The sequence below is a fragment of the Symphodus melops genome (assembly GCF_947650265.1).
Source record: "Symphodus melops genome assembly, chromosome: 1".
NCBI classification, from domain to species: domain Eukaryota; kingdom Metazoa; phylum Chordata; class Actinopteri; order Labriformes; family Labridae; genus Symphodus; species Symphodus melops.
Genome location: NC_136691.1, coordinates 51,079,184 through 51,105,461, shown reverse-complemented (window position 1 = coordinate 51,105,461; position 26,278 = coordinate 51,079,184). Strand labels below are relative to the sequence as shown.

At 41.4% G+C, this 26,278-nt stretch overlaps 2 protein-coding genes across 5 annotated transcripts in view; both read left to right on the top strand.

The window, feature by feature from the left end:
• dock8 (dedicator of cytokinesis 8) overlaps positions 1-5,995 on the top strand; it is a 64,470-nt gene extending 58,475 nt beyond the window's left edge. Inside the window, exons 47-48 of the mRNA XM_079359281.1 lie at positions 2,570-2,740; positions 4,161-5,995. Coding sequence (XP_079215407.1) covers positions 2,570-2,740; positions 4,161-4,212 — 223 coding nt within the window. The 3' untranslated portion in view covers positions 4,213-5,995. The remainder of the gene's footprint in view (positions 1-2,569; positions 2,741-4,160) is intronic.
• Positions 5,996-6,320: 325 nt separating this feature from the next.
• Positions 6,321-26,278, top strand: part of aopep (aminopeptidase O (putative)) — an 82,616-nt gene continuing 62,658 nt past the window's right edge. For all 4 annotated transcript variants that reach the window (XR_013781046.1, XM_079366270.1, XM_079366271.1 and 1 more), the window contains exons 1-6: positions 6,321-6,414; positions 9,880-10,694; positions 11,050-11,219; positions 11,595-11,841; positions 12,644-12,857; positions 13,198-13,319. Coding sequence is in view for 3 of the 4 variants with exons in the window: in XM_079366270.1 (XP_079222396.1) it covers positions 9,916-10,694; positions 11,050-11,219; positions 11,595-11,841; positions 12,644-12,857; positions 13,198-13,319 (1,532 nt within the window). In the remaining variant the exon portion in view is untranslated. The remainder of the gene's footprint in view (positions 6,415-9,879; positions 10,695-11,049; positions 11,220-11,594; positions 11,842-12,643; positions 12,858-13,197; positions 13,320-26,278) is intronic.

The window sequence follows — 26,278 nt, the reverse complement described above, 5'->3', positions numbered from 1 at the left end:
AAAAACAAAAAGATTTTCTACTTGAAGATTCACAACATTCCCCCCCCCCAATATGTCTTTGAAGGAGATAAAAAATGTTTTGCAATGATGCTCTTTATATACACTGTAACTGTTGTCAGTAAAAGAAGATAAAAAAGCAGCGCAGACAACTGTGACTGATGGAGACTGATATCCTGCCGTTTCAACTGAGCGTCAATCAAGATGTAGAGATAGAAGCAATAATCCCCGACAGGCTGCACAGCAGAGCAGACGATGGTAAAAGAAACTAAACAGGTGCAGTAAGATGAATGTGGAAAAACTTCCACCATCGAGAGATTTTCTTCATTTCCCAGATGACAGTCAAATACATGTTTATCATTAAGCCCTTTTTTCTCCTGAAGTTGCAAATGTTTATTGCTCCCAAGAGTTTCACTTCATTTAAAATATTCCTTGCATAAATTAAACCACCTTACCCACAGCACACATTAGGAGGATATGCAGATCTTTGAGCCCCAGATGTGTGTCATTTGTGCAGGCGTGTGTGTTTATATGTGTTTGCTTTAATCTTGTGAGCTCGTACTATTTGCTTCCGAAGGGAGGTTTTCATTTACTATCCCTCATGTCACATTGAAGCTGCCTTGATTGCAGTAAGCAGGTTTGGTAAATATTTACTGTAATTTAAGACAGGTTTATTTTCTTATGCTTAATCCAAGGAAGCTGGCATTCTTTGGATGTCAATCTGCTTCACAGTCGTGTCAGAAAGAAATTCACTAAAGGATAACCTGTTCTTCTTTTTTTTTTATATAGACTACTTCCCCACTGAGTTGAATCTCTCCTGTTACATATGTAGGTCCTAGTGAAACATGTCGTCTGCTTTAGTGATTGCAATTACTTCACCTTAACTGCTGACTCACTAGTGTGAAAACACACTTCAGTGTTCAGGAATGGTCTGCAAGTTAAAGCTGCATTAAGTTAACATACGTAGAGTCTTTCCTGTATTCTTCCAATATAGTTAAAATTGTATAGCAATGTTGCTTGTGGTATCCTGTCTATGCTAAAGACTGCATCTGTTTTAATGCCTAACATTAAACTCTAGAGACTTGAGATTGTATTCTTGTATCACATTAGTAACCTGTGATAAGCTTAAAATAATAATTTGTCCAAAAAATGTAGTTTCAAATACTATTATGATACGGTTTCAACAACTAAAATATAAATGAAAGAAAAATTACCCAGCCTGAGTTTAGAGACCGACTCTTTACAATTTGAAACTTGGGCCAAATGCGCATTATCTGAGGGATACATTCAAGGTTAAAATGGAATTAGTTTGTGTGCAGGGAGCTTAGAGGTTTCATCCTGGGTTCAAGTTCGACCTGTGGCTCCATTCCCGCATGTCATTACCTACTCTCTCTTTCTATCCCCCTGATTTCTGACTCTATCCTCTGTCCTCTCTCTAGTAAAGGCATAAAAGCCCCAAAATAAATCTATAAAAAAGGGATTTGTCCAAGGGAAAAATGGTAAGAGAAATAATGAAAACAGAAAAAACAACTGCCATTGCCATGCAGAGACCAACATTTAGCTTATTTCAACATGTGTATTGATTGAATATATGAAGAATATTAGTGGTTGAGTTCTGGAAGGGATTGTTTGGAGGGGTGGCTTTTTCTCACAGGGTGTTGTTGTTTTGCATTACATTAGATTAATAACATCGTTCACTGACAAAAATCACCTTAGGTTGTTATGTGGAGAACATGATGATGCATGTAAAAAAAAACCCCCAAAAAACCTCTTTAATATTTCTGAATAAAGATACCTAGATATTGGGAATGGTTATCACAAGAATGAATTGAAGTGAACAGATTGACTTGGGATAGGATATATCATTAGATGCTATAATGGCTTGTGACATCTTGTTGCTCTTGTGAACTGTCTTTGGGTATTTATTCTTTTACACAACATCGCAATCTCATTAAAAGCTAAGAGATAAACACGTGTTTACAATGGTGCCATTCTCTATGGTTTTGTGCATACTGTCCAGTATGTATTTGTTTCAAGGAGAGCTCCTTGTGCTTCTTGTTCAGCTCTAACCCTTTGGTGTTTTTATGTTCCATAAGACTTCTTTAGTGTCAGCACATTGAAGAGAATGACATTTTATCAGTTAATCATTTTTGATTTGACGTTTTACCTCTGCTGCTCATTTACTGTGTTTCGAAACAGCCCTGTGGGTCATTTGCAGTTTATTCTAGCCAAGGTACTTGGAAAGATCTAAAAGGCATATGGGAGTTCCTTACAGTCAAGGACATTGTTAACTCATTCAGATTTCTGGCATGCAAAGGAGTCCAATTTATGTCAAGTAGTTACAGCTTGTCGTTCGCATGAAACAGTGCAGTGCCTTTGTAAAGGCTTAAGGATAGAGAAGGGATTATTGCAAGATTGGTTTGCATAGAATTATTGTTTGGGAAGTTCTTAAGTTTAAGGTTATTGCATCATAAAGGTCAAGGAGTGTATTAGACTTTGTTTTTTATCCTGTGCAATGTCATATGAGAAGATTCATCATATAAAACCCATTCCTCTCTGCTCTGTCCTGTAGGTGTGGTGAGGCAGTTGAGAAGAATAAGCACCTGATCACATCGGACCAGAAGGAGTACCAGCAGGAGCTGAAGAAGAACTACAACCGTCTGAGAGAGAGCCTGAGGCCCATGCTGGAGAGGAAGATCCCGGAGCTCTATAAACCCATCATCAGACCCCGGCTGGAGAACAGGTAAACAGAGCAGCCAAACAAAACAGCCAATTCTGTTTTGACAAGAAAGACTGGAGGGAAAAACACCCCATTGATTGTTTCATCGCGTTGTATGATTGCTGAACCCAGAGGAAAGTGAGAACAAATGGAATCGAGCAGGCATCCATTCCAACTCTCCGTGTCACCTCCACAAATATTGATATCTGAACCAAAGCCACAATGCTCAAAGATCGAGTGTTGAAGCAATGCCACATGCATTACCAAAGACACTCTGCTCACTAAGTGCTTTTATGATCCACCAGGCTTATCTTGGTAAATCTTGCAGCAGTTTTATTTTTTATTTTTTGCAAAGTATGGGCCTGTAATTCAAAAAGATACTTACATTTTATATTTCAGCCTCTTGAATGTTAAGTGCTTCCAAACTAAATTCAGATGAGGTCTGGTGTTCACAACATCAAAGAAACAGTAGCAGTGCCAAAAGAGGGTTTTCTGGATCATTTCAAATATTGCTTCTTGAGACTTTGACAAAAAATATCCATGTTGTTTAAGCAAACATTAATGCAGATACAACTGCAACAACAAGGGCACGTGGAAAATGCAGACCTTGAGCCCCTTTCACACATGAACTCCTGAAAATGTCGAGGTCTCATGAAGGATGCTAAGAAACTCGGAGTAATGTTTACAAAATATCCACAAAGCTGCACAAAGTAACACAAACTTATGTCGGTTTTTGCCTTTATATCAAGGCACATGTAATTGGACTTATTCCCACTATCAACCATAGAGAGTAAAAGAACATGTTGGTGAGCAGGAAAAAGATTACCTGATTACCATACAGGCCTTTTATTTTGCCATACATTGGACAGTGACCGTTAGTTCAGTGTTGTTTTTTGTTCATGACTAGACTCCAAGAGTTTCTGTAAAAGGGAATGGGCTCCTTTCAGTCAATGCTACATCTTTTAGAAAACCATCAACCCAGTTTGTTTTTGTAACTGTAATTCATCAATTGATATGGCCTCAATCGCAGCCAAACATTTTTTGTCCAGTTATCTGCTGCCTAATAAGCTCTAATAAGTATAATTAATAGTCCAGGCTGCAAGAACCTATTATCTTATTGCTGCCCCGATTGAAGCATTTCTAACATGTGGGAAATAATCATGATGGAGTAAGGGAGAAAAATGTTCCTTAAGGAAGTCTGAATGGATCTTGTCATTAATTTACTGGGATAGAAGTTTTATATCTGGCTTCTCAGGATATGTGCAGAGCTAGTACTTCATGTGTGCCTTGGTTAGTGAATCATTTACCTTGACATCTTGTTTGTTCAACCCTATTTTGCCCGTTCCTCCTCCTTGTCTTCATCTTCGTCATTATTACCGCTGCTCATCTTGTGTTCTGTGTTTTTCACCACTCCTCTCGTTTAATGTCCTCTCTCTCGTCTCAGGGACTCCTTCAAACGTCTGAGTTTCCGCAGAACTCAGGATGAAAACTCTTGAGACGGTACAGCACGTCTGAAAGAGAGAGTGAGAGCGACAGAGAGGAAGAGGAGGCTGTCACACCACCGAGAGAAGAAAAAAGAAGATGACATGAAAGAGGACAAAAAAGAAGGGAACTGCTGGTGATACCCTTGCACTTCTCTGCACTGGAACAGCACAATGTTTTAGAATTACTCAGTTTCCTAGCAGTCCAGTAGTGTTTGTTAATGTCAGCTTTTGTCCACTTTTATGATTTTATGGTTGATTGTTACATGAGTCAAACAGAGACTGAGCACATAAAAATAGGGAGGTGAGAATCCAAAGCAAAGTGTAGCTTATTGAGCATTTCACTGTAAAATCTTCAGATGCTTTAGCTCTGTTGATGTCTTTCTTTTTTTTTTAAGATGAACTGCAAGTCCTAATAATGCTGCAACATTTCCTATGGGTTGGTAAAGAAGGAATCCTTCTGAAATCCCTGCTGTCCCAGGGTCTGTATGTGTGCCAACCATGCTTGTGACCTGTCTGTTTGTGTTTGTAAATCTGTGATAAGATGTGTGTCTATTTAGGTATGGTTAGAGGTAGAAGATTTCAGTGCCACGCTGAAGTCTCTTTATGATCAATGATTATGTTATGTGCTAAAGGGCCTTTGAAATTCTACTCCTACTTTGTGACATGTGCCAGTTAGAGCAACAAGTGTATTGATGGATTTTTGCACTGGAAAAACACACCATTTCCTTTGTAAATTCGAGAGACTGTTCTTGTGTTATTCTTGTGAGGAAAATAGTACCTAGCTGTGTAATTAATCGATAAGTTTAAATTATTGAGAGTTGTAATTTCACAGACGGAGGATTGATGCGTCTGAGGCTTAAAATGACTTATTACACGGGGTATCTCTAATTCCACGTTTTGTATATAATAAAGGTAGACTATTGAAATAGATAGCTACAAAGATGTTTACAAAGGAATGAACTATTTTGCATTTTGTTTTACTGAAATGTATTTTAGATAAATGATAGCAATAATAAAAAAAATGACTGGAGATGTTCTGTCTGCAGGACTCAGTGACTGAATGCACTGTAACAAACTCACATTTAATAAACTGTATTTTTCAGTAGTTTTGGTTCATATTAACTATCATGTAAGAAGAGCGCTTCCTAGGATACAACTGTGCCAAATTTATTTATATAGGAACTGAAATACTTAAATAGAAAAGCAATATTTGGAAGTCAGTCTATTCAGCTTGTTTTGCATTGTGAATTTAGTTTACTCCATATTTCAAAATACATTCCAGAGGAAACATTTATAACTGCTCTGCAGTATCAATTAGTGAAATCATTATTATATTTGACATCTATTATCTCTTATGATTGGTATTATGTTGCAGCTCATTCATTAAATGTGCTTCGTGTTTCAAAAGTGGCTGTACATTATTTTTCATACACTATTAATACTCATAAATGCTATAAATGTTGCTGTGTTTCCAGGTACATTTTCTATTTATGAACTGTTGAATGTTTTAACTGGCTAAATAGGTTAAAAGAAAAAATGGAAAGGAAAAAAGGTTATCCAGCATGTTTATTAATTAATTGCGTAATAATAAAAAGTGTACCCATTTTTGAAACACACAACATATTACCAAAGGTTGGAGTTTTTCTGTGAATTTCAACCACTGGTGAATGCATTCATGTTTCTTCATTTGTATTTTAAGGTCTGACCTGTTGTTTTTATTAAATGTTGATTTTTATTTTACTTTTCATGCATACAATGCTGTTGACTCACCTTAATAAAAACTAATATATGCAAATGCGTTATCTCTGTTTGCTGTTGTACTTTTACTTTAAACCAAAGAAAATTAAAATCTTACAGATTGTTGAGTTTATTAATATACAATTAAATAATTAAAAATAAACTTTTTTTAGTTTCAGCTTATTAATATTTAATATCCATAGCCTATTGCACTGGTGATTTTTCAGTGCCATCATCATTCCTGTGAAGTAATTACAAAGACTGCATATTATTTACAGTCCATGGATAAATGAGTTCACTTCATAAAATTAATCCAAGGTAAAGTAAACGTCCATTAAGGTTTACTTTTCTCTTTGGAGTATTTAAGAGAGAAAATGCAAAAGGGCGGGAAGAGTCCGGAGGGGGAAAAAACTACAATACGTTCCTGTCGCCTGTCTCTGACGTCATCTCCGCACGACTTCGACATGCCCGGTAGAGGTAAGCAGGAACTTTCATTCACAACAAGCCAGTACTTCTAGTCCCGGTGATTTGCAGACGTGTCCTTTGAAAGAGCGGACACGACGTGACATCGCTGCAGTAGTGTTTGACTTTGAGGGTTACTTTACGGATAAACAGAATAAACAGTATATAAAATTAGACCTGAAACCGTCACATTCAGTGGGCATCAAATCAACGTTACAACGCTCAATATTAAGATGTCTCGATGTGTTACTGTCCCTGGATTTCATATTTAGTGTAAGTTTGTCGAGGTACTTTACCTTAAAACCAATAAAAGTTTGTCGTTTTGTTTACCATTACTTGCAGTGAACAAACGTCCACTTTCATTCTGCAGCGTTTAAATGTAAAACTAGAAAGATGTCCATTAACAGAATATATACTCAACAAAAATATAAACGCAACACTTTTGTTTTTGCTCCCATTTGTCATGAGATGGACTCAAAGATCTAAAATTCATTCTAGATACACAATATTACCATTTCTCTCAAACATTGTTCATAAATCTGTCTAAATGTGTGATAGTGAGCACTTTTGCTTTGCTGAGACAATCCATCCCACCTCACAGGTGTGCCACATCAAGATGCTCATCAGACACCATGATTAGTGCATAGGTGTACCTTAGACTGTCCACAATAAAAGGCCACTCTGAAATGTGCAGTTTTGTCTCACAGCAAAATGCCACAGATGGCGCAAGCATTGAGGGAGCGTGCAATTGGCATGCTGACAGCAGGAATGTCAACCAGATCTGTTGCTCGGGCATTGAATGTTCATTTCTCCACCATAAGCCGTCTCCAAAGGCGTTTCAGAGAATATGGCAGTACATCCAACCGGCCTCACAACCGCAGACCACGTGTAACCACACCAGCCCAGGACCTCCACATCCAGCAGGTTCACCTCCAAGATCGTCTGAGACCAGCTACTCAGACAGCTGCTGAAACAATTGGTTTGCATAACCAAAGAATTTCTGCACAAACTGTCAGAAACCGTCTCAGGGAAGCTCAACTGCATGCTCGTCGTCCTCATCGGGGTCTTAACCTGACTCCAGATCGTCGCCGTAACAGACTTGAGTGGGCAAATGCTCACATTCGATGGCGTCTGGCACGTTGGAGAGGTGTTCTCTTCACGGATGAATCTCGGTTTACATTGTTCAGGGCAGATGGCAGACAGCGTGTGTGGCGTCGTGTGGGTGAGCGCTTTGCTGATGTCAATGTTGTGGATCGAGTGGCCCATGGTGGTGGTGGGGTTATGGTATGGGCAGGCATCTGTTATGGACGAAGAACACAGGTGCATTTTATTGATGGCATTTTGAATGCACAGAGATACCGTGATGAGATCCTGAGGCCCATTGTTGTGCCATACATCCATGAACATCACCTCATGTTTCAGCAAGATAATGCACGGCCCCATGTTGCAAGGATCTGTACACAATTCTTGGAAGCTGAAAATGTCCCAGTTCTTGCATGGCCAGCATACTCACCGGACATGTCACCCATTGAGCATGTTTGGGATGTGCTTGACCGGCGTATACGACAGCGCGTACCAGTTCCCACTAATATCCAGCAACTTCGCACAGCCATTGAAGAGGAGTGGACCAACATTCCACAGGCCACAATTGACAATCTGATAAACTCTATGCGAAGAAGATGTGTTGCACTGCATGAGGCAAATGGTGGTCACACCAGATACTGACTGGTTCTGAGTCCCCAGACCCTCAATAAAGCAAAAACTGCACATTTCAGGGTGGCCTTTTATTGTGGACAGTCTAAGGTACACCTATGCACTAATCATGGTGTCTGATGAGCATCTTGATGTGGCACACCTGTGAGGTGGGATGGATTGTCTCAGCAAAGCAAAAGTGCTCACTATCACACATTTAGACAGATTTATGAACAATGTTTGAGAGAAATGGTAATATTGTGTATCTGGAATGAATTTTAGATCTTTGAGTCCATCTCATGACAAATGGGAGCAAAAACAAAAGTGTTGCGTTTATATTTTTGTTGAGTGTATAATGATGGGTTATTTAATTATACATATTAAAACCTTTTGAAGTCAACTTGGAATTGTTCATTGTGTATTGTTTTGGCTTATCTTTGTGGTAGTTTTGTGTGTCGTTTGTGGGCAATGTTTGTTGTTGGACTTGACTCATTTGATTTCATTAATTAATTATTCATTAATTAATTGTCTTTGACTTTGAAATCACTAATGGCACTAAATGGATCTAGCCCTTGGTACCTGTTTTGGACCATTTGGCCCATTTGGAAATGATTCAGAACAGGAAAGTAACAGTGTCAGCTAAGTAGCCTACAGTTATATGATCAACTGTATGCTATACTGTCTGCTATTTTCAATATTTAAGAGTACAGAAATGGATGTTTTTAATGGGATATGTTATTACTTTTCTGCCTTTTCCGGTTGCTGCATATGTTATATACTGTTTTGTGTGCTCATGATTTTATGAACATACTCCTGCACTGAATAACCTTTGAGGATTTCCTGCAGTAAATAGTAATTGCACCTCTGTCCCGCCAAGTCTGCGTCATGCCCCAAGCAGGCTAAATGGAGGGATTGTGACAGCAAAGACTCTCATATGCAGCAGGAGAGCTTTAATGTACGCGCCTGTGGACAGTTCACTGTTCCTGGCACAGAGCTGCGGTGTTTTTGATATGACTGCTTTATTAACAGAGATCAGGCTGTGATCATTATGCTGAGTTTTTGACTTGAGTTGCAGTTGAACATATGTTAGGGGTGTGCAACATTAAAGATATGATAGCCTTTTGGAAGTTCATATATCTAATTTATATGCCCACTCAAGTACGTTCACAATCTGTAATGTTTGAAAAAAGTGTTTTCATGTACTCCCGCTCCATGCAGGCTCTCTCCTCTGCCTGTATTTCTAAGTCAGAATTCCCCACGAAGAAAAAAAAAAGAAAAGAAAAAAAAAACATGCAGGGTCCCCTCATGCGCCGTGTCTGATCTGATTGATCGGCTCATCTACTCTACTACTAATTGCTCAGTCGTTCCGCTTTGTTCTCGAATATGTCCCGCCCCTTCCCACCATATTGGGAATGCTACAGTCAGTCCGAGGGGAGATTGTGCTTGCTACAACGAGCCAATGGGCTCACTGATTGGATCAGTGACATCGTGGGTTTGTGATGTCACAAACCTATTTTCAACGAGGGGTCTAGGCACTGAGTGTTATTTGTGGCTAAATGTACAGCTAACAGAAGGAGGTCAGAGAAGACATGTTTCCACGGACTTTGAATTTCTGCACATACGAGATGTGCCTAAGCATGCACAAGACACCTAGAAAACACACTAAAGAGCATTTAAGACCAGAGAAAGCATACTATTGGACCTTTAAAACTATGATAACATTTGTATTTGAGGTGAAAACGGAAAATTACAAAAAAATAAATCTTGACTTTTGGTCTGGCCCTCTAGGTGTAATCCTCTTCTGTTCAACGCTGCTTGTGTGACATGGAGTCAAACAGGGACCTAAACCCCGACACAGATGACCTTCCGCTCCGAGCCAATACTAACCACATACTTGTCCGACATTATGTGCTGGACATGACGGTTCATTTTGACAGGAAGGTGATCAGTGGTAGTGTTGTTGTGTTCCTTGATCCTTGCTCTAGAGATGGCACTAAGGCTGAGGATGACACTGGACACGGATCTAATGATGTCTCCAGGTCAACAGATGCTGGAGAAGGTCAAGAGTCAGACGAGTGCAGATTCGGGGATGTGGATGTAATGGAGGTTGGCAGAAAAGGACTGACCGAGACAAAGATGGAGAAAGAGGTTGTTGCTGAAGATGGAAATGCTCAGGCCACACATACCTGGGAAACTACCAGGGATGGTGATTTCACCCTGATTCTCGACTGCTGTGACCTTGATGTCTCAAAGGTGGAAGAGTTGGACCTCACTGCAGTCACAGCCGTGTCTAGCTTTCTACCTGAGGTCCCATCAGAGGAGCCAGGAGTCGGTTTCCCAAACCTGCAGTCTGCATTTCTTCAAAATCTTATCTCCACGCCCTCTAGCCGATGGAGGGAGAAACAGCAGCTCTTCTTGTCATGCAGCAGTGCCCCTGCAGCTCGAGATGACAGCCCAGTGCGTTTCTACAGAGATCAGTGGAGTCTGCAGGTGAGGAAGAAGGGCGTTGCATCACCGCTGGGGTTCCCTCGCGCTCTCAGGATCTGCTACCAGACGAGGCCGATGGGAGGCTCTGTGAGATGGACCAAAGATCAAGACAACAGGTTTGTCTCAGGTTATGGGTAATTCAAAGCATTCCAGAAAAAAAAAAATAGACATTTGTAGCATGATCAGACGTCCTATGAAAGATTTAAAAGTTGGCAACCGGCAACACATCTGCTTTGATTTCTGTCACTCATAATACAGTGTAATATTCTGAGCCTGCCATGTTGAATAGAATAATTCTGATTCATTAACTCACAGAAACATGCCGTGGGGTATTTCATTCTGCTGTGTTTTTGTCTGTGCGTATGCTCCAAGTCTGTCTGTGTGCGTGTGGGAGTGTGTGTATGCATTTAGTGGATCCTTGGAGCATTGAAAGGAGGGTTGTTTATAGTTTAACATTGTTTACCCTTCCAGGGTGTGTGTTTACACTGCCGGTTCTCCCATCAACAACCGAGCCCTCTTCCCCTGCCAGGAGCCGCCTGTTGCCATGTCAACATGGCAGGCAACAGTACGGGCCCCCACTGAGTGTGTGGTTTTGATGAGTGGGGAGGAGCAGACTGCACCTATTGAGGATGGGGACACAAGTAAGCTCTCAAACTCTTTCTTAAAAGCTGGAGAAGTCAATTACCGTACATAGTTTAAAAATGATTTCAAGATTTGTTTTATATGTGGCTTAGTGTTGATTTATTTATTTGTTCCGTAATATAAGTAAGTCCAACTGGAAGTAAATATTGGATTAGGTCTGGGTACAGGACCTCAACAAATGTCAGTGAAAGTCAAGCTTAAACACAGAGATTATAAGAGAAAGCTATGATTATACCCAACTTAAGATCAAGGTAAGGTCCAAATGATTTCTGCAATTCTCTCTCCAGTCTTTAGACCTCTTATTTGGACTCCCCTCTAATTCCATACCTTTGCAATTTTCAGTCGTTCTCCCCTCCCCTCCATTTACTGTGCAGGTTTTTCAATCTGGAATTACTACGTCACCATGCCCATGCCAGCCTCCACCTTCACCTTGGCAGTGGGCCATTGGTGCCCAGTGACAGCAGAAATTCCACCATCGTTGGAAAGTGGAGCGATTGACAGGACAGATTGCAGCAAGACATTTAAACACTTGGCTCATGACGGGGACTGGACTGAAGCTGGGCTCGAGTTTGGAAACTCCACCGGTGGAGTAGTAAAGGGCCCTCCAATCCACACTGGCAGGTATTATATTATTTTTCCTGTGTTATTTTCATCTTGTACTGTAAGTCCTCCACCTCTTCTCCAGACTGTTATTAACCCAAGTCTGGCCTTAAGGCATTCCATGGTGAAACTTTCCTTTGGCCAAACTAAAAATGGCGCAGGTGAAGTTAGGGTGATGGATAGAGTGCAGAGCTGAAGTACGTTACATTGGGCACATTAAGTACACTGGGTTCAATACCCAATTTATCATCGCAGAGCAAAATAAGTAAAGGGGACATAAAATTTTAAGAGGTACAGGATATGGAGTGAAGGCTGGGGCTTAAGAGAGGGCAGGGTTGCGCTGGGGTCTCCCTCGTCACTGGCCGGCAGGTTGGCAGGTCTGCCAGTGGTTTCCAGTAATCCTCCTCCTCCCCTCATGGTTTTTCCTCCAGCGGCAGTCCAGCTGTAGCCTGCCGCTGGCCCCAGGAATCTCCCGCTACAAGGAAGGCCTTTATTTTCCTTGAATGGCTGGAAGGAAACTTGGATGTGGCTCGAAACCTTTGGAACAGTCCTAATGCTGAGGATGGAGTTAGTGCTGGATTTTGGATTTAGAGTAAATGGGATAGCATGGCGGCACCTATATATTTTTGGGATCATTGTGGTTCGCCTTTGTGACGTATATATTCCATATTTACACTGTTGTCGCCACACCTCAAACAGGCTGTATTTTGCCACATTTGGTTGTTTTGACCCAAAAGTGTATATTCCTTCAAAAAGAAACTTCATTAAATTGTCTTAATTAACCTTTAAGTAATCTTTTCTTCCCTGTTCTAATCTGCCACAGAGGAGACCACCCCTCCCACGCAGACTCTGCATTCTGTTGCTCTTCCCATGAGGATGAAGGGGTCTCTAAAACTGATTATTCAGGCATGGCGGATGACGGCATCTCTTGTTCCCATGGCGACTTCCCTTGCCGATTTACTGAGCAGTCGGCTAGGTCCCAGCCGTTGCTCCCGCACCGTGTGTTTGGCCCCAAATGCTTGCTGCACCATGCCCAGGTAGAGATTTTACAATGATGATGAGACGGAGAGCAACAGTCAATGTTTTGAGGACTTGGAAAGTGTATTCCGATGCAGGCATTTTAAAATGCTTAAAGGGGAATTTACAACTATAATAACATTTGACACGTGAAAAAGCTTTTGCCTGTTCAGTCAATCCTCGTTCAATGATGCCTCTTTAAGAAGTGCCAAAACTTCTTCCAGAACTCAAAGAACTAGTGAAGTTGCCTTTGACTTAATTCTTTTAGAAATATACTCACCCATAGCACATGTAGCCAGTCTAAACAAAAACAATCTGATTCAGGTAAACAGAAATGCTCATGGATGTTTGTGTTTGCAGATGGTCCTCAGACTGTTGCCTCAGTGTTTGACCGCAGCCTTTGCCGTTCTGGGGGTCCACCCCTTTCCTCGCCTTGATGTTGTCATCGTCCCAGCAGGGTTCTCCAGCCTGGGCATGGCCAGGTTAGGACAACTAAAAATAAAGCGTGTGTGTGTGTGTGTGTGTGTGTGTGTGTGTGTGTGTGTGTGTGTGTGTGTGTGTGTGTGTGTGTGTGTGTGTGTGTGTGTGTGTGTGTGTGTGTGTGTGTGTGTGTGTGTGTGTGTGTGTGTGTGTGTGTGTGTGTGTGTGTGTGTGTGTGTGTGTGTGTGTGTGTGTGTGTGTGTGTGTGTGTGTGTGTGTGTGTGTGTGTGTGTGTGTGTGTGTGTGTGTGTGTGTGTGTGTGTGTGTGTGTGTGTGTGTGTGTGTGTGTGTGTGTGTGTGTGTGTGTGTGTGTGTGTGTGTGTGTGTGTGTGTGTGTGTGTGTGTGTGTGTGTGTGTGTGTGTGTGTGTGTGTGTGTGTGTGTGTGTGTGTGTGTGTGTGTGTGTGTGTGTGTGTGTGTGTGTGTGTGTGTGTGTGTGTGTGTGTGTGTGTGTGTGTGTGTGTGTGTGTGTGTGTGTGTGTGTGTGTGTGTGTGTGTGTGTGTGTGTGTGTGTGTGTGTGTGTGTGTGTGTGTGTGTGTGTGTGTGTGTGTGTGTGTGTGTGTGTGTGTGTGTGTGTGTGTGTGTGTGTGTGTGTGTGTGTAACTGAAAATAATAATATTGTCCTGTTGAGCTTGTTTGCAATATCCCCTTTTAGCTCATCTTTAGTCTCCAACCAACTGCTGAGAGAAATGTTTGGTTCTTTACTGTTAACCTCTCCAGAATGAAGATAAAGATATTCAGTGCATCCAGCAGTCATTTTATACAGATACAATAATGAACAGAAACCAAACAGCACATCAGAGCCAGATGAAGCCTTTTTTTATTTTTAATGCTGCTGCTTCTGGTTTTGGTTTTTCTATGTTTCTGTGTTGCGTGATTGATGACACACTTCCCTTTTCAAAACCCCCTCTCTCTGTCTCAGCCGTCTTTGTGGAGATCTTTGAATTCTTTAATGAAAGAATGAAGGAGAAGAACCATAACTGTCTTTAAACTCTGTCAGTCACTCGTCACCTCTCTCTCTCTCTCTGTCTCTCCATCACGTCCACTTTCAGGACTGGCCTGTTGGACTGGTCCTCTGACATGCTGGCTTCTCTGTGCTGCTTATTAAAGGATGTGTTTCAGTCTTAAGTGAGTGTTGTGCCTCTGAATGCTGCCACTATTGAATTTTTTTTAAAACAAACATGCAAATACCCGAGCAGCATTCAATGGAAGGTAGTTGGCAAACGAAGGCTCTCAAGCCCCTCACTCGGCCTCTCATTAAACTCTTTTTTTCCACTCGCTACTTTCATTACTTTTTCTGTTCCCTCCAAATCTTCATCATCCATTTTCCAAATGCATCTCCTCCTCCTCTACCCGTTTTTCCATACCAAACAAATCTTTTCCTTTCAGCAGTTCCTATCGCACCCTCGAACTTGTTCACTTTGTATAGATGTGTTTTTACATTTTAGAAGCAAGAGTCCGACAACTTGTTGTTTTTCTTCATCTCTTACTATAAAGGAAACATTGTGTCTTTGTTTCTTTTTTTCTTATCACTCCGAGGACCATCAGCTCTCCTTTTTCATGAGGAATAACCCTTTTCAATACTTGTTAAAACCAGCTGTTTCAAAATGAAACAGTTTGTTATTGTATCCAAATAGAGAGTAAAAAAAAACAAAAAGACAGATCTTTGGTTATTGTTTTAACCAGCTGAGAGTGAAAGACATTCGTCCCTCTCCCAATTGCACAAATATTTTGGCATTGTTTCGTTACCAAAATATTGCTAACGTATTTGGGCAATTTGGACAGTTACAGGAGTTTGCCTTCATTTGTATTTGAAGCTAAAAACAAGAGATATATTTTGTTTGCCTAGTACTTTTTTTTTTTTGGTTACCATGGTTATAAAACAAATTTTTGATATTTACTAAAATTGTGACCATTTTAAAGATACATTGTCCTACTCTGCGTACAGTAGTTTGAGTGTTATTTCTACCAACATGTTTCAGGTGGTCTGCAGACTCTCTGCTCCAAACCAGTGTGTGTTCATGTGTGTGTGTTTAGTGCACTTTTAGTGGAGGTCTGGGGGCAGAGGGATTGGTGCAAATCTAAAGGTTGACAGATTGACTGTCCTACGCTCTATAGATAATTCTGCTCTGTGTATGTCTTTGTTCTCTCCTCTCTCTTCACCGTGTCCTCCTTTTAGCTCCTTCACCCTTCACTTCCTCTCCCTATGCATCTCCCTCTTTGGTGGCTATTTTCTCTTTTCTTACTACCACTAAAACAGTGTCCTGTTTCAGTCAGTTCTTCTTTGCGTCTGATTTTTCTCTCTTGTCTCCCGACTTTCTCTTTGCCCTCATAATATCCCTAAATCCTCAAGCCCCCTGTGCTTGCCTTTCTTCTCGGTCCCCTCCACTTCTCTGTGTGGTCAATCACTCCTCAGTCTGGCCTTGAGCGTTCTACAATAGTGATAGTTTCTCTGAAAATCAAGTTTCATATTTTGTCTGCATTGAAGCCCTTTTAGCTATCATATTGCAGGGCTGCAGAGATGACTGAAAGTCAGCCGGGAGCCATATGAAGAAAGTTAAAATTGGAAATTGACACAAAACAAGGACCATCAATGACCTTTTTTAAAATTGTATTGATAGAGTAAACTGATTAGGGTGGTCCGTGAATGCTGTCCCAGTGTCTGCGGTCTGCAACCACAGTCTCTCTTTCTCTCACTCTGCCTTTTTCCTCTCCCCCGGCGGCCTCCCTGGAGAAAAGTGCCCCAGACAGGATATGAGCTCAGCCCTGAATATATGTTCAGTGTGAATTTCTGACTCTGTAGCCAAAAGTGGCCTTAATCAGACATATGTTGAAGGACAGCGATCGACAAGAGGATGGCTGCCTGGATTTAGTTCACAACTCTGCATACTTATTTTGACTGCTTTGCTCAAAATAGACAGTGCTCCTTTTGATCTTTCTCTCTCATCTTGTGAAAATCTGTCTCCCTGCTGTATTTATTTTGAATGAACATCAAGTGTGAACACAGAGGCTGTTCGGCTGTGGCTGATGTCTGACGGATGTTTTCTTTCCCGGATGAGGATAGCTCCCGGCTTCTTATCCCTCTTGCCCCGGCTGCTTTGACTCCAGTTAGCTGATGATGACAGAGAAGAGATTTAGAGCCTTCATTAAGCTTCAGACATCACCTGCACCAACTCCCTATAAAAGTCTGCACGGGATTCAACCCAGTGTCAACTCTCTGCCTCCTCTCAGTGCGGGTGGTTTCGGTTCCGCATGCTTCAACTCTTAACCACAGAGTTTGTGACAGGGGAGGGCGGCGAGGTCAACCAAAATGGAAGCGTAGATTGAGATGGAGATGAGAACGAGTCGAAGAGGGTAACTGCTGGGTTCATGACAGGCCAGCAGACCCCAAGGATGTGGGAGAGGATGTGTGGATTATTCCCAGCAACAAAAGCCATTAGCCCCTGGACAGACTTCAGAGAATGGCGCTATTTAATCTGGAGATTGGGAGGTATGTGGGCCCCAGTGCTTGGGACCAGGCCAGGCGCAGTTTTTGTGCAGTGCCTCAGTGGAAACAGCAGGAGTGGAGGGGGAGCTGTGGCAAGGAGGCAGGAAGCTGTTGTAGTGTGATACAGCGGAGAGAGGGAGGGCAGAGGCACAAACAGGGGAGGATTCACAGCGGCGTGAAGTTTTTATACCAAGATAGGAACAGGGAGGGCAGGAAGCTGAAGATTAAGGAGTCAAGTAAGGGCAGGTCTGCATTCAAGGGCTGTGCCGCCTACAATGTGCACCCACAAGGCTTTCTGACTCACACACACGATGATGAAGCCAGTCAGCAGTTTATATTTTTTGACACAATCAATTTTAGTTTATTTTGTGAAACAATAACGGCATCAATCCGGAATTTTTTAACTTTATCCTTTTGTCCGATTTAAATCCAAGTTACCAACAGATGCATATTAGCCTGCAGTTATTAGCCTGCAGTGTTTGGCTCTGACAAACAATCAATATATTCTTTATTAACCCCTGTCTGCACACTTTACTACTGCTTTTCTTTTTAATATAAACCTGTCTAAGGCTGGGGAATGTGGAAGCGCTGCTGTGTCCACACTATTAGTTAAACTTGTGGGAGATCCAGGGGTAGACAGTAGATTAGTAGACAGGAAGACAAATACAGTGTGGTTAAACATTGATAGAGGGGTATATGGATGAGGAAGAAAGATGTCTGACGCATGAAGCAAACAAGGTACAAAGAGTTGCTATCAGTGAGCACGGCTGGGGAATCTCTAAAATGTACTTCTGTTTCTGGAGTTTTTTCACACATGCACTCCTGAAAATGTAAACAATTCTGGAAAGGATGGGAGTCACAGGAAAGGCTTTGAAGCAGCTTCACTGTGCACAAGACGATTGCACCAGTTGCCCACTGGTCTGATGTGAATATCTTCACCCATACCCACCTGACTTTTCCTTAATATTCCTGCTTCCTTCACACAACAGCCTAACGCAACAATTTTACCAGGGGGGTTTAAGTCTAGGGACTTTTCAGGAGAGCAGTGCATGGGTAAAAACTTGTAAGTTAAGCACAGGGGCCAGTGTGTGAATCCCATGCACAGAGGCTGTAGTCCTCCCAACGAGCGGTCGAGGTTCAAATCTAGCACCTTACCTGCATGTAATTCCCAACTCTCTCTCTCTCTCTCTCTCTCTCTCTGTCTCTCTCTCTCTCTCTCTCTCTCTCTCTCTTCGATTTCTGATTCTATCCACTGTCCTTTTTTTCAAATGAAGGCATCAAAAAGCTCAAAATTAAATCTTAAAAAAAACAAACGCTTACAATTTGTCCAGAAAGTTTGAAGGACACATTGGAAACCAAACCTAAGCTCCAGTGACTTGTGTTTGTTTTCGTTTGTTCATACAATTACGCCCCACTCTTAACATGCCTTAACTCATAATACTTTTTTTCCTCTCTTTCATTTTCATTTGGATGTGTGATCTCATTACATCAAAACCACGTCATTTGGTTCTGACTGGGAGTGACAGGAAGGGCACGGCATTTCCTCCCGCTCTTTTAAGCCGGAGTCTGTGTGTTTCCCAAATGTACCGGCTGGACTTGAAGGGCTAATCAGACATCACTGTACTTGCATCGTGCCCAAATGAAGACATGTCCTCTGATCCTGGATAGAGCGGTGCTTTCCTTGCGTTGAGAAATGACACACACACACACACACACACACACACACACACACACACACACACACACACACACACACACACACACACACACGTTGAAAGGGGTCTTTTTTAGCAGTGTGGGTGATGTGGGTTTTGTTTTGCTTCACTGTAGACAGGCAGATTCCTGTGCTTGTGTTAGTATGAATACGACTATTGTTCAAATAATAGTGTAAGGATGTGTATTTAGTGTGCTGAGATGACGTCAGAGGAATGCTACACGGATCAGATGTCATTGCCTGTTGTTGTCTCTTTCTCTTGTGGGGAAATGAACACATTTTTTAAAAATTTGCAGTAACACGTTTTTGACGTTGGGATTATCCCTAATCATAGTTTTAGTTCAGCCATATCAAAGGCTTTAGTTTGTTGTTTTTTTTGTTTTGGAGGGAGTTTTTTTGTGGCAGAGGAAAGGAGGGCCGTCTCACACCGCTTGATGGCGGGCTCTGATTAGCACGCACGCGCGTGCACACGCACGTACTTACACATATGAGAGTCTTTCAGCACGTCTCATTGCACTTTTATTACCAGCTTCCTTGATGATTGCTGTTTTTCTTAGCAGAATAACACAAACACATTGCACAAACACACTTCTTGAAAACACTGTTTATTGCCCAAACAGTTTTTTTTTTTCTTCTTTCACCTCAAAGGAAGGACTGCCTGAAGAAATACGGAGAAAAGAGATCCAGTAGTAAACCTGCTAGTTCCTTTTCCAGCACGGCTAAAATAGGCAGCCGTATAAATGTCACAGGCACTAGGTCAAAATTATGACTGGTATATACCTCTTGACCTCTCTAAGTGGCACTGGAGGATTTTCAGCCTGACTTCAGTTCGCTGCATTGTTTTGTTTATGGGCTGGCAGGAAGTTAAACTGGTCATAGGTCCCTGTTGGGAGGAAGTCGGGGTCTGAAGTGCCGGGGGTCTGTACCATGCAGGATAATCCCCCCACTGCCCTGGAGCGCTTTAGTGTACCACCTGAGCTTTTTTTCATCTTTTTTTTATAGGACCAGACCAACAGTTTTATGTGTTTCAAACTAAAAATTCTTAACATTATTGCAAACCATTTCTCAAATACACTAGTTTTAAATGTGATCTCCTGTTTCTTTCCACACAAGGTTTGATTATTTTCACTACTGTGAAATCACAATTACATGTAAGTATTACAAGAAAGCTTATTTTCTCAGGCTTGAATTAGAACTGCAACATTTTAATGCAAGAAACTGCTGAAATTGTTCAGTAAGGTCTTGTTTTTTTTTTTTTTACAAGTTGATTGTCTTGGTATGCCAAAATAAGAAGAAACAAATTCTCTGCAGTTTCAATTAAATTAGCATTTGTACTAAGTGAAACAAATAAAGGGAATGAATCACGCAACAGCATTTAAAAAGACAGCTGGTCGTTCAGGAGAAATTATTGACTCTAAGGAAAGGTATTGCTGCTTGTAATCATCTTTAAATGGTGAGTGAATAAAATTTAATAAGAGACCTCAAAATGCAAATGAAAAAGAAGAGATTTTAATCTTTACCTGGCCCAGTTTCCAAAATGAGTCTCCCTGTGTTTTTTGCCTCATTAGCCATGAATCCTCATCACTTTGCACCCTTCCTAAATTGCACCTCCTGCATTTTTACTGACCTGTATCGCCCCTTTTCTTCTCTGTTCCTCCTTACCCCTTTTCTTTTCCCAGTCCTCCCACAGCTCATCCTCCCCTCTTCCTTCAGACGTCTCGGTGGATTTCTTGCCTTTCTGCTCTCCTCACCGGTTTGATCTGTGCAGTAACCCTAGAAGTGTGCGACACAGACCTGCTCTTTCAGGAGGGGTTCATGTGGGGGGGGGGTCTTACTTTTTTGGCACAGGAGACAGCTGTTAATCAAATAGTCAAGGATGAGGTGTTTCTTTCTTCCCACCTTGAGTGGATCTCCCTTTTTCTTCTGTCGCCACACAAAAGATCCTGCTGCGTTGAAAAGGCAGCTCTGCATGCCTGCACCTGGACCCAGGGCGAGGGAGGCTCCTCTCCACACTTTTAAAAAGGTTGCAAGTAGTTAAGATTTTTAGGTGAGCTTTATTACTCTTTCTCTGCTGAACACACAGGGGACTGCTGTGGGCCCCCCAAAATGTTAGCCTTCGACTATCCATCTCTCATGCCTCCTACTTTCTTTTCTTTCCAGACCTTCCTCTGTGCTCTTCATGAAGATAGCAGGGTCCAGTTAAGAAAAGTGTTTTGTTATTGCAGGACCATTCCTCCCTAGTTATCTTGGGCCTCTCAACTTCCCTTCCTCTATCTGCAGTATAGGTTTACCTGTTCTCTTACAGGGACTTCTCACAGCTGAAGGATACAGCTTTTAACCCTTTCACTGAATGACACAAGAGGCTTACAGGGCTGGCGAATCAGCCTTTGTGATATATATACGATGAGTTTACTTCATGATGTTATTCTTACTCTTACCCATGTAAAGAATCTAAAAAATATATGTTATTGTATAAAACAACCTGCTCAGTTTTCAATCAAGTATCTTGTTGGTTGATGACATTAGTTTAGCACATTTATTGGTCATTTACTATGAACAAAAAGAAGAATGCCTCGCTGTAAGACAATTGAGTGTTTTAAGAGGAGTGACCCTGAGACCTCCTGATCTGGTTGTTCACACTAGCACCTCACAGCAGGAGACTATCTCTGTCAGACAGGAGGGGGGACGGGAGGCCTCCTGAGGCAAGGTATGTTAAAAATGAAAGAGAAGTGGTGAACGAAGCAACACAGTCAGAAATATGATGCTGTTACAAAGATATTTGCCCTACCACCAATTCTTTGTGTAAATCAATAGAATCAGAATATCAAACAAACCGGCGAACAGTAAACATAATGGAGAAGTTAAATATGTGCATGGAGATTATAGCAGTGGCGTTCATGCATTCTATGGACACATGGACCCATTGAAGGGATACCCAGAGGTAAAAAGTAAAAAGATGACAGAGTCTGCCACTGTAATGGCAGTTTTTGCTTTAATATCAATGCAACATGTAATTGTATGGTATCAGCGAACAAGTGAAAGAGAACAACCTGGCTGTCAGAAATGAAGGAGTTTCATTACGTGCTCGACAACAGCACCCTGAATTTTCCTAAATATCGCCTGATGTGTTCATTCATGAAAGGTCCACCTTGACTTCTAGGGGGCTGGCAAAGGAAGTCTGGTAAAAGCCTTCACCTTTTTGCAAGCAGCTCAACCCAAACATTTCAGTAATTTTGAAAAAGTTTGGGGTGTAATGTGTAAACACTATAGATAAGTTTGACCCTGTCTTTCCAGTGTGGTTTAATATAAACCATTTACATGTGTCCTCAAACACCCTGATAACTTTGTGTTCAACGCATAGACTTCAACACAGTAGGTTTTACATTAAGTTGTGTATAATTAAGAACCATTTTAAGCATGAATGTTGTTTTTTTTCGTACGTTTGAATCCCTGCTTGGATTTATCCGCAGCATTCCTCAAAATGATTCCTGCTGTTAATGTTCTGTTGTATTCCCAAGTGTCATATATGCCAACAGTGTTATCAGCAGTTGTTGTGAGTGATGGCGCTTTGCTTTGAACTGGCCTCAGATGTGAACCTGCTGGCAACAGCTGGCATATAGAAGTACATTTAACTGTAACACAGACACACTGTGCCATAACTCTGGATTAAAGGCTGTGGCAAGACAGGCCTGTCACTGCTCACCCATTCTACAAACTAATGGATGATTCCACAGGACCCATTCCCTCAGGTGATAGATGGGTCCATTGTACAGCGTAGGGTTCGCCGCTGTGGCTCTTGGTGTGCATCCTGGGGCGTGTGTGTGAGAGTGGAACCTGGAAGCTGGGGTAATTTCATTTGTCTGTGCAAAGCCAGACAGCTTAATGTCCATGGGACCCCAGTGCTGAACCGGCCAAAATGAGATATTTGGAGCAAAGTGCTGTGAAATGCTCGGTGGTAATGCTTCCAATGTCTGGGTTTGCTTTTAGCCTTAGGGAGAGAGCTGTACTCCAAGCTGCTCAACCAGCCTTTGCAATTGGCTGTTTTTAGCCCTGCCAGTGGAGGGGGTCAGTGCATGACAGTGTGTGTTTGTCAGGGCTTTCATTGTTAGTCAATTGACACATGTGCTCCAGGCTAACATAACTTGAATAATAAAAAATATGTTATCATATAGCACCTCTCATGAAGATGGAGCAGTTAATACATGTATATATGCCACAATAACACCAAGCAAGCAAATAAGTGTCAGAACCTAACAGAAACAAAAAGTCAGAATGGAGATACAGTATGCAAACAACAGGCTGAGCTTTGCATTTGCTTTTTTGTTTAATGGATTAGTTTATAAAAAAACACACACGCAGTCCCAAAACATCAAGAGCCTTGTTAGCAAGTAAAGTAAAAGGAATCCTTAAAGACTAAGAGCCAGTGCGGGTCAGCTGTTCGTGGGCTGGTCTTGGTGAAAAACTGGAGGCATTTTGAGATTCATGGATGTACAAGTTGTTGTATTGTTGCATGTTTTTGGAACATGAATCTGACATTTAGGAAGCTACCTTGGTCACTAACTTTATGTGGGATAATACCCAGGCTTGTGACCTTTGATCTTTCCTATAGGGCAAAACTGATTAGGAATCAATTAATGAAACATTTGTTTTATGACGGTTTATTTGAGCACGTTTGTCTTTAGCTCCATATTTGCTCGAGCCCACCCATTTTTTAACTGCAGAACGTTTGGTCAGCCACGGGAGTATTTAGCTGTGTCATCATCTTGGAAAATGTAGCTTATGTTGTCTAGTAACCCTATGGAAGCTTGTATAATGAGAAAGCAGAGGACTGAAGAAGGTTCCCTGTGCAACACCAACAGGTAACTCTTCCCAATTCCCTGATTTATAATCTCCCATACTTAAAAAAAGCCCTAATATCTCAACTATTGAATGGATTGATTTACATTTTCTGCAGACATGAATGTTTTCATTTATACTGAGAGGCATTTTAACTTCTTCTGTATTGATTGGCACATATTTTGTACCACCATTTATAGTTTCTAGAGGATGAATCCTTCTGATGTTGGCAACAAACTATTTATCTAGTGCCCAATGAACTAGTGTGAAATAAGCCAATTATTGGGTGCATGGCTTGGAATCTGCTACACATCTTAATGTCGCTCTCAGCACGGTTCAGTAAATGAACTTAAAGTTTCAAAAAAGTCTACATTTATTTTTTTTTTAATCTTTTTTAAAAAGGGTAAGTTTTCATCCTGACCTACGTTTTTACATATTTGCGTTGCATTGACAGACTTCCACATTGTTAGTTTTTTTTCGTGACAGATAGTCACAGAACATCTTCAGTCAAATTGTTTGGTCTGCACTCCTCTGCATGTCTACATACCTGTTGATTGTTACAGTACTTGTCAAGTGGCAATCACTGTACACATTTTCCCCAGCACTTATCTTCTTTGTGTGTGGGTTATAGCAGAAGTATTTACATCAAACACTGTCAACGCACAATCCATTCATCAACTGAAGGTCTCTGTCTGACAGGTAGGCAGTCTGGTCAGGTGGCAGGCAGCTTGAAGCATCTGTAGAAGAGACAGCTCTGCTCACTAGCTAATTTCACTTCGATCTCTCCTTCATCTATCTTTCCATTCTGTCAAACTCTTTTTGTACAGCCCTGCAGTACTGCTCCCTTTCCATCTCTTCCCTGTCTTATTCCCTCATGTTACATAAGAGAGAAAGAAATTAGTCTATTTATTACCCAAAAGGCAAGAAAATATCTCAAGTTTTAATCGTTTGAAATAGATTTGTCTCTTCCTTTTCATTTAGACAGCAGAGGAGGCGAAAGAGACTTCTGAGTGCTGCGTGCTGATTGATGGTGTATGCCTACGGTGATACAGGAATGTGGTTAATGTCACATAAATAACATGTCGACACCACCCTTTGGCTGATAGACAGACGCTTGTTGTAGCCAGATGAACTCGTACTGCACTGGGCAAGCACTTTGAAACGCCAAGAAACACATTCAATAGGATTGTATTGAGACTGTATGGGACTCCTAAACTTTGATACAGGACTAATTTGATTGTGAAATGTTGGTTGTTTTCACACTTTGATTGTTTAGATATATTTTTCTGAAGCAAGGGGGCGTGTCCAACTTGGCGCTGTTCGTTCAGACACATGTGAACTCTATTCTCAGTGAACCGAACAGAATAGAGGGTGTAGGCTCACTTACTGTTGAACCCTGGAGCGGTTTGTTTGGCGTTAAAAAAACAATCAGTACAGCAATCAGAACAAATGCCCTTACTCGCTGAGTCATCACACTCCTGTAGTAATTGTAGTATCAGCAGCAGCAACAGTAGTAGTTGTGGTAAAATGAAGTCATAGGCTGTTTTGATTACAACTGATAATCTGACTAAAAACCACGATAGGCTAACGTTAATCACAGCCTTTTTCCTGCTGACGCTGTTAACAGGTGTTACTGTTAAAAAGGACACATTCTGGTGGCGCAGTGGTTAGGGCAGGCGTCCCCATGTATCGGGGCTGTAGTCCTCATGCAGGCGGCCCGGGTTCACGCCCGGCTTGTGGCTCCTTTCCCGCATGTCGATCCCCACTCTCTCTCCCCGATTTGCGTCTCTATCCACTATCTTACCTCTGTAATAAAGGCATAAAATGCCCAAAATAAATCTTTAAAAAAAAAAAAAAAAAAAAAAGGACACGTTCTAGGTTTCTGGGATTCACAATCTCATGGTACCTGAAGTGGGGTTCCCACAAAGACCCTTTCAGAAAAAGAGTCCCAGCTGAGGATGTACTTCCTGTGACAGCTCAGGAAAAAAACATCCTGCCTCAGGAGCTGCTCATCATGTTTAATACTGGCATCATCCACTGTGTTCTGTGCACCTCCATCACTGTCTTGAATGTCTGTTCTCACACCACTGGCACTACCTCCCCTGTACATAAATAATCAACACATACTACAAGACGGCCAGCATTTTGTTTCTGAGGTTCCTAAACTCTTTAGAGGTGTCTTTTAAATAGCACATATGTTTTCTTTCCTGCACAGGTTATGTACATTTCTTGATATCAGTATGAATCTATGTTTAATTGCACAGGTTTCATTTGTAATGTTTCTTCTTAGTCACATAGGGAGCTCTAACTCTTGCTTCAGGCTTAGTATATACAGAAGGGCGGGAGGAAAGCAGTTGTTTATCGTAACTATGTCTTGTGTCCTGCTTGTCTTGTATACTGCTACTGGATGCCTTGAATCAATGTAGTACCTACCTATCTACCGACCCACCTACTGACCCACCTATTACTCTGCACTGCATTGTTGTAGTATTTAGTCTTGTATGTATTAGTCTGTTTGTTTGTCTGTCATTAATATTTAATGTTATACTTTGTACATGGAGAGCACAGTTTATCAAAGTCAAACTCTGTGTGAGGTACCTGGATACCTGGCCAATAAAGCTGATTCAGATCCTGAGTGAATATTTTAACTGACGACTTCCAGCTGCATGAACACAGCAGGAATACTCATGAGTGCCTTTATTATTTGTCATTATTAATCAAACCTAACTCATAAGTTATGTATTTAGTATGCATAGCATTTGTTTAGCTAGCAGTGAGGAGTTGAGGCTGTAAACACAAAACGACCAAAAGGACAAATGCAGAAATTTAACATTTTATCTTTGAAGTTTAGAGAAAAAAAAAACAGTCATAGAGCAGGTGTGAAAACACCTGAAGTCTCTATAGGTAGGTTCTGGTGTCAACAA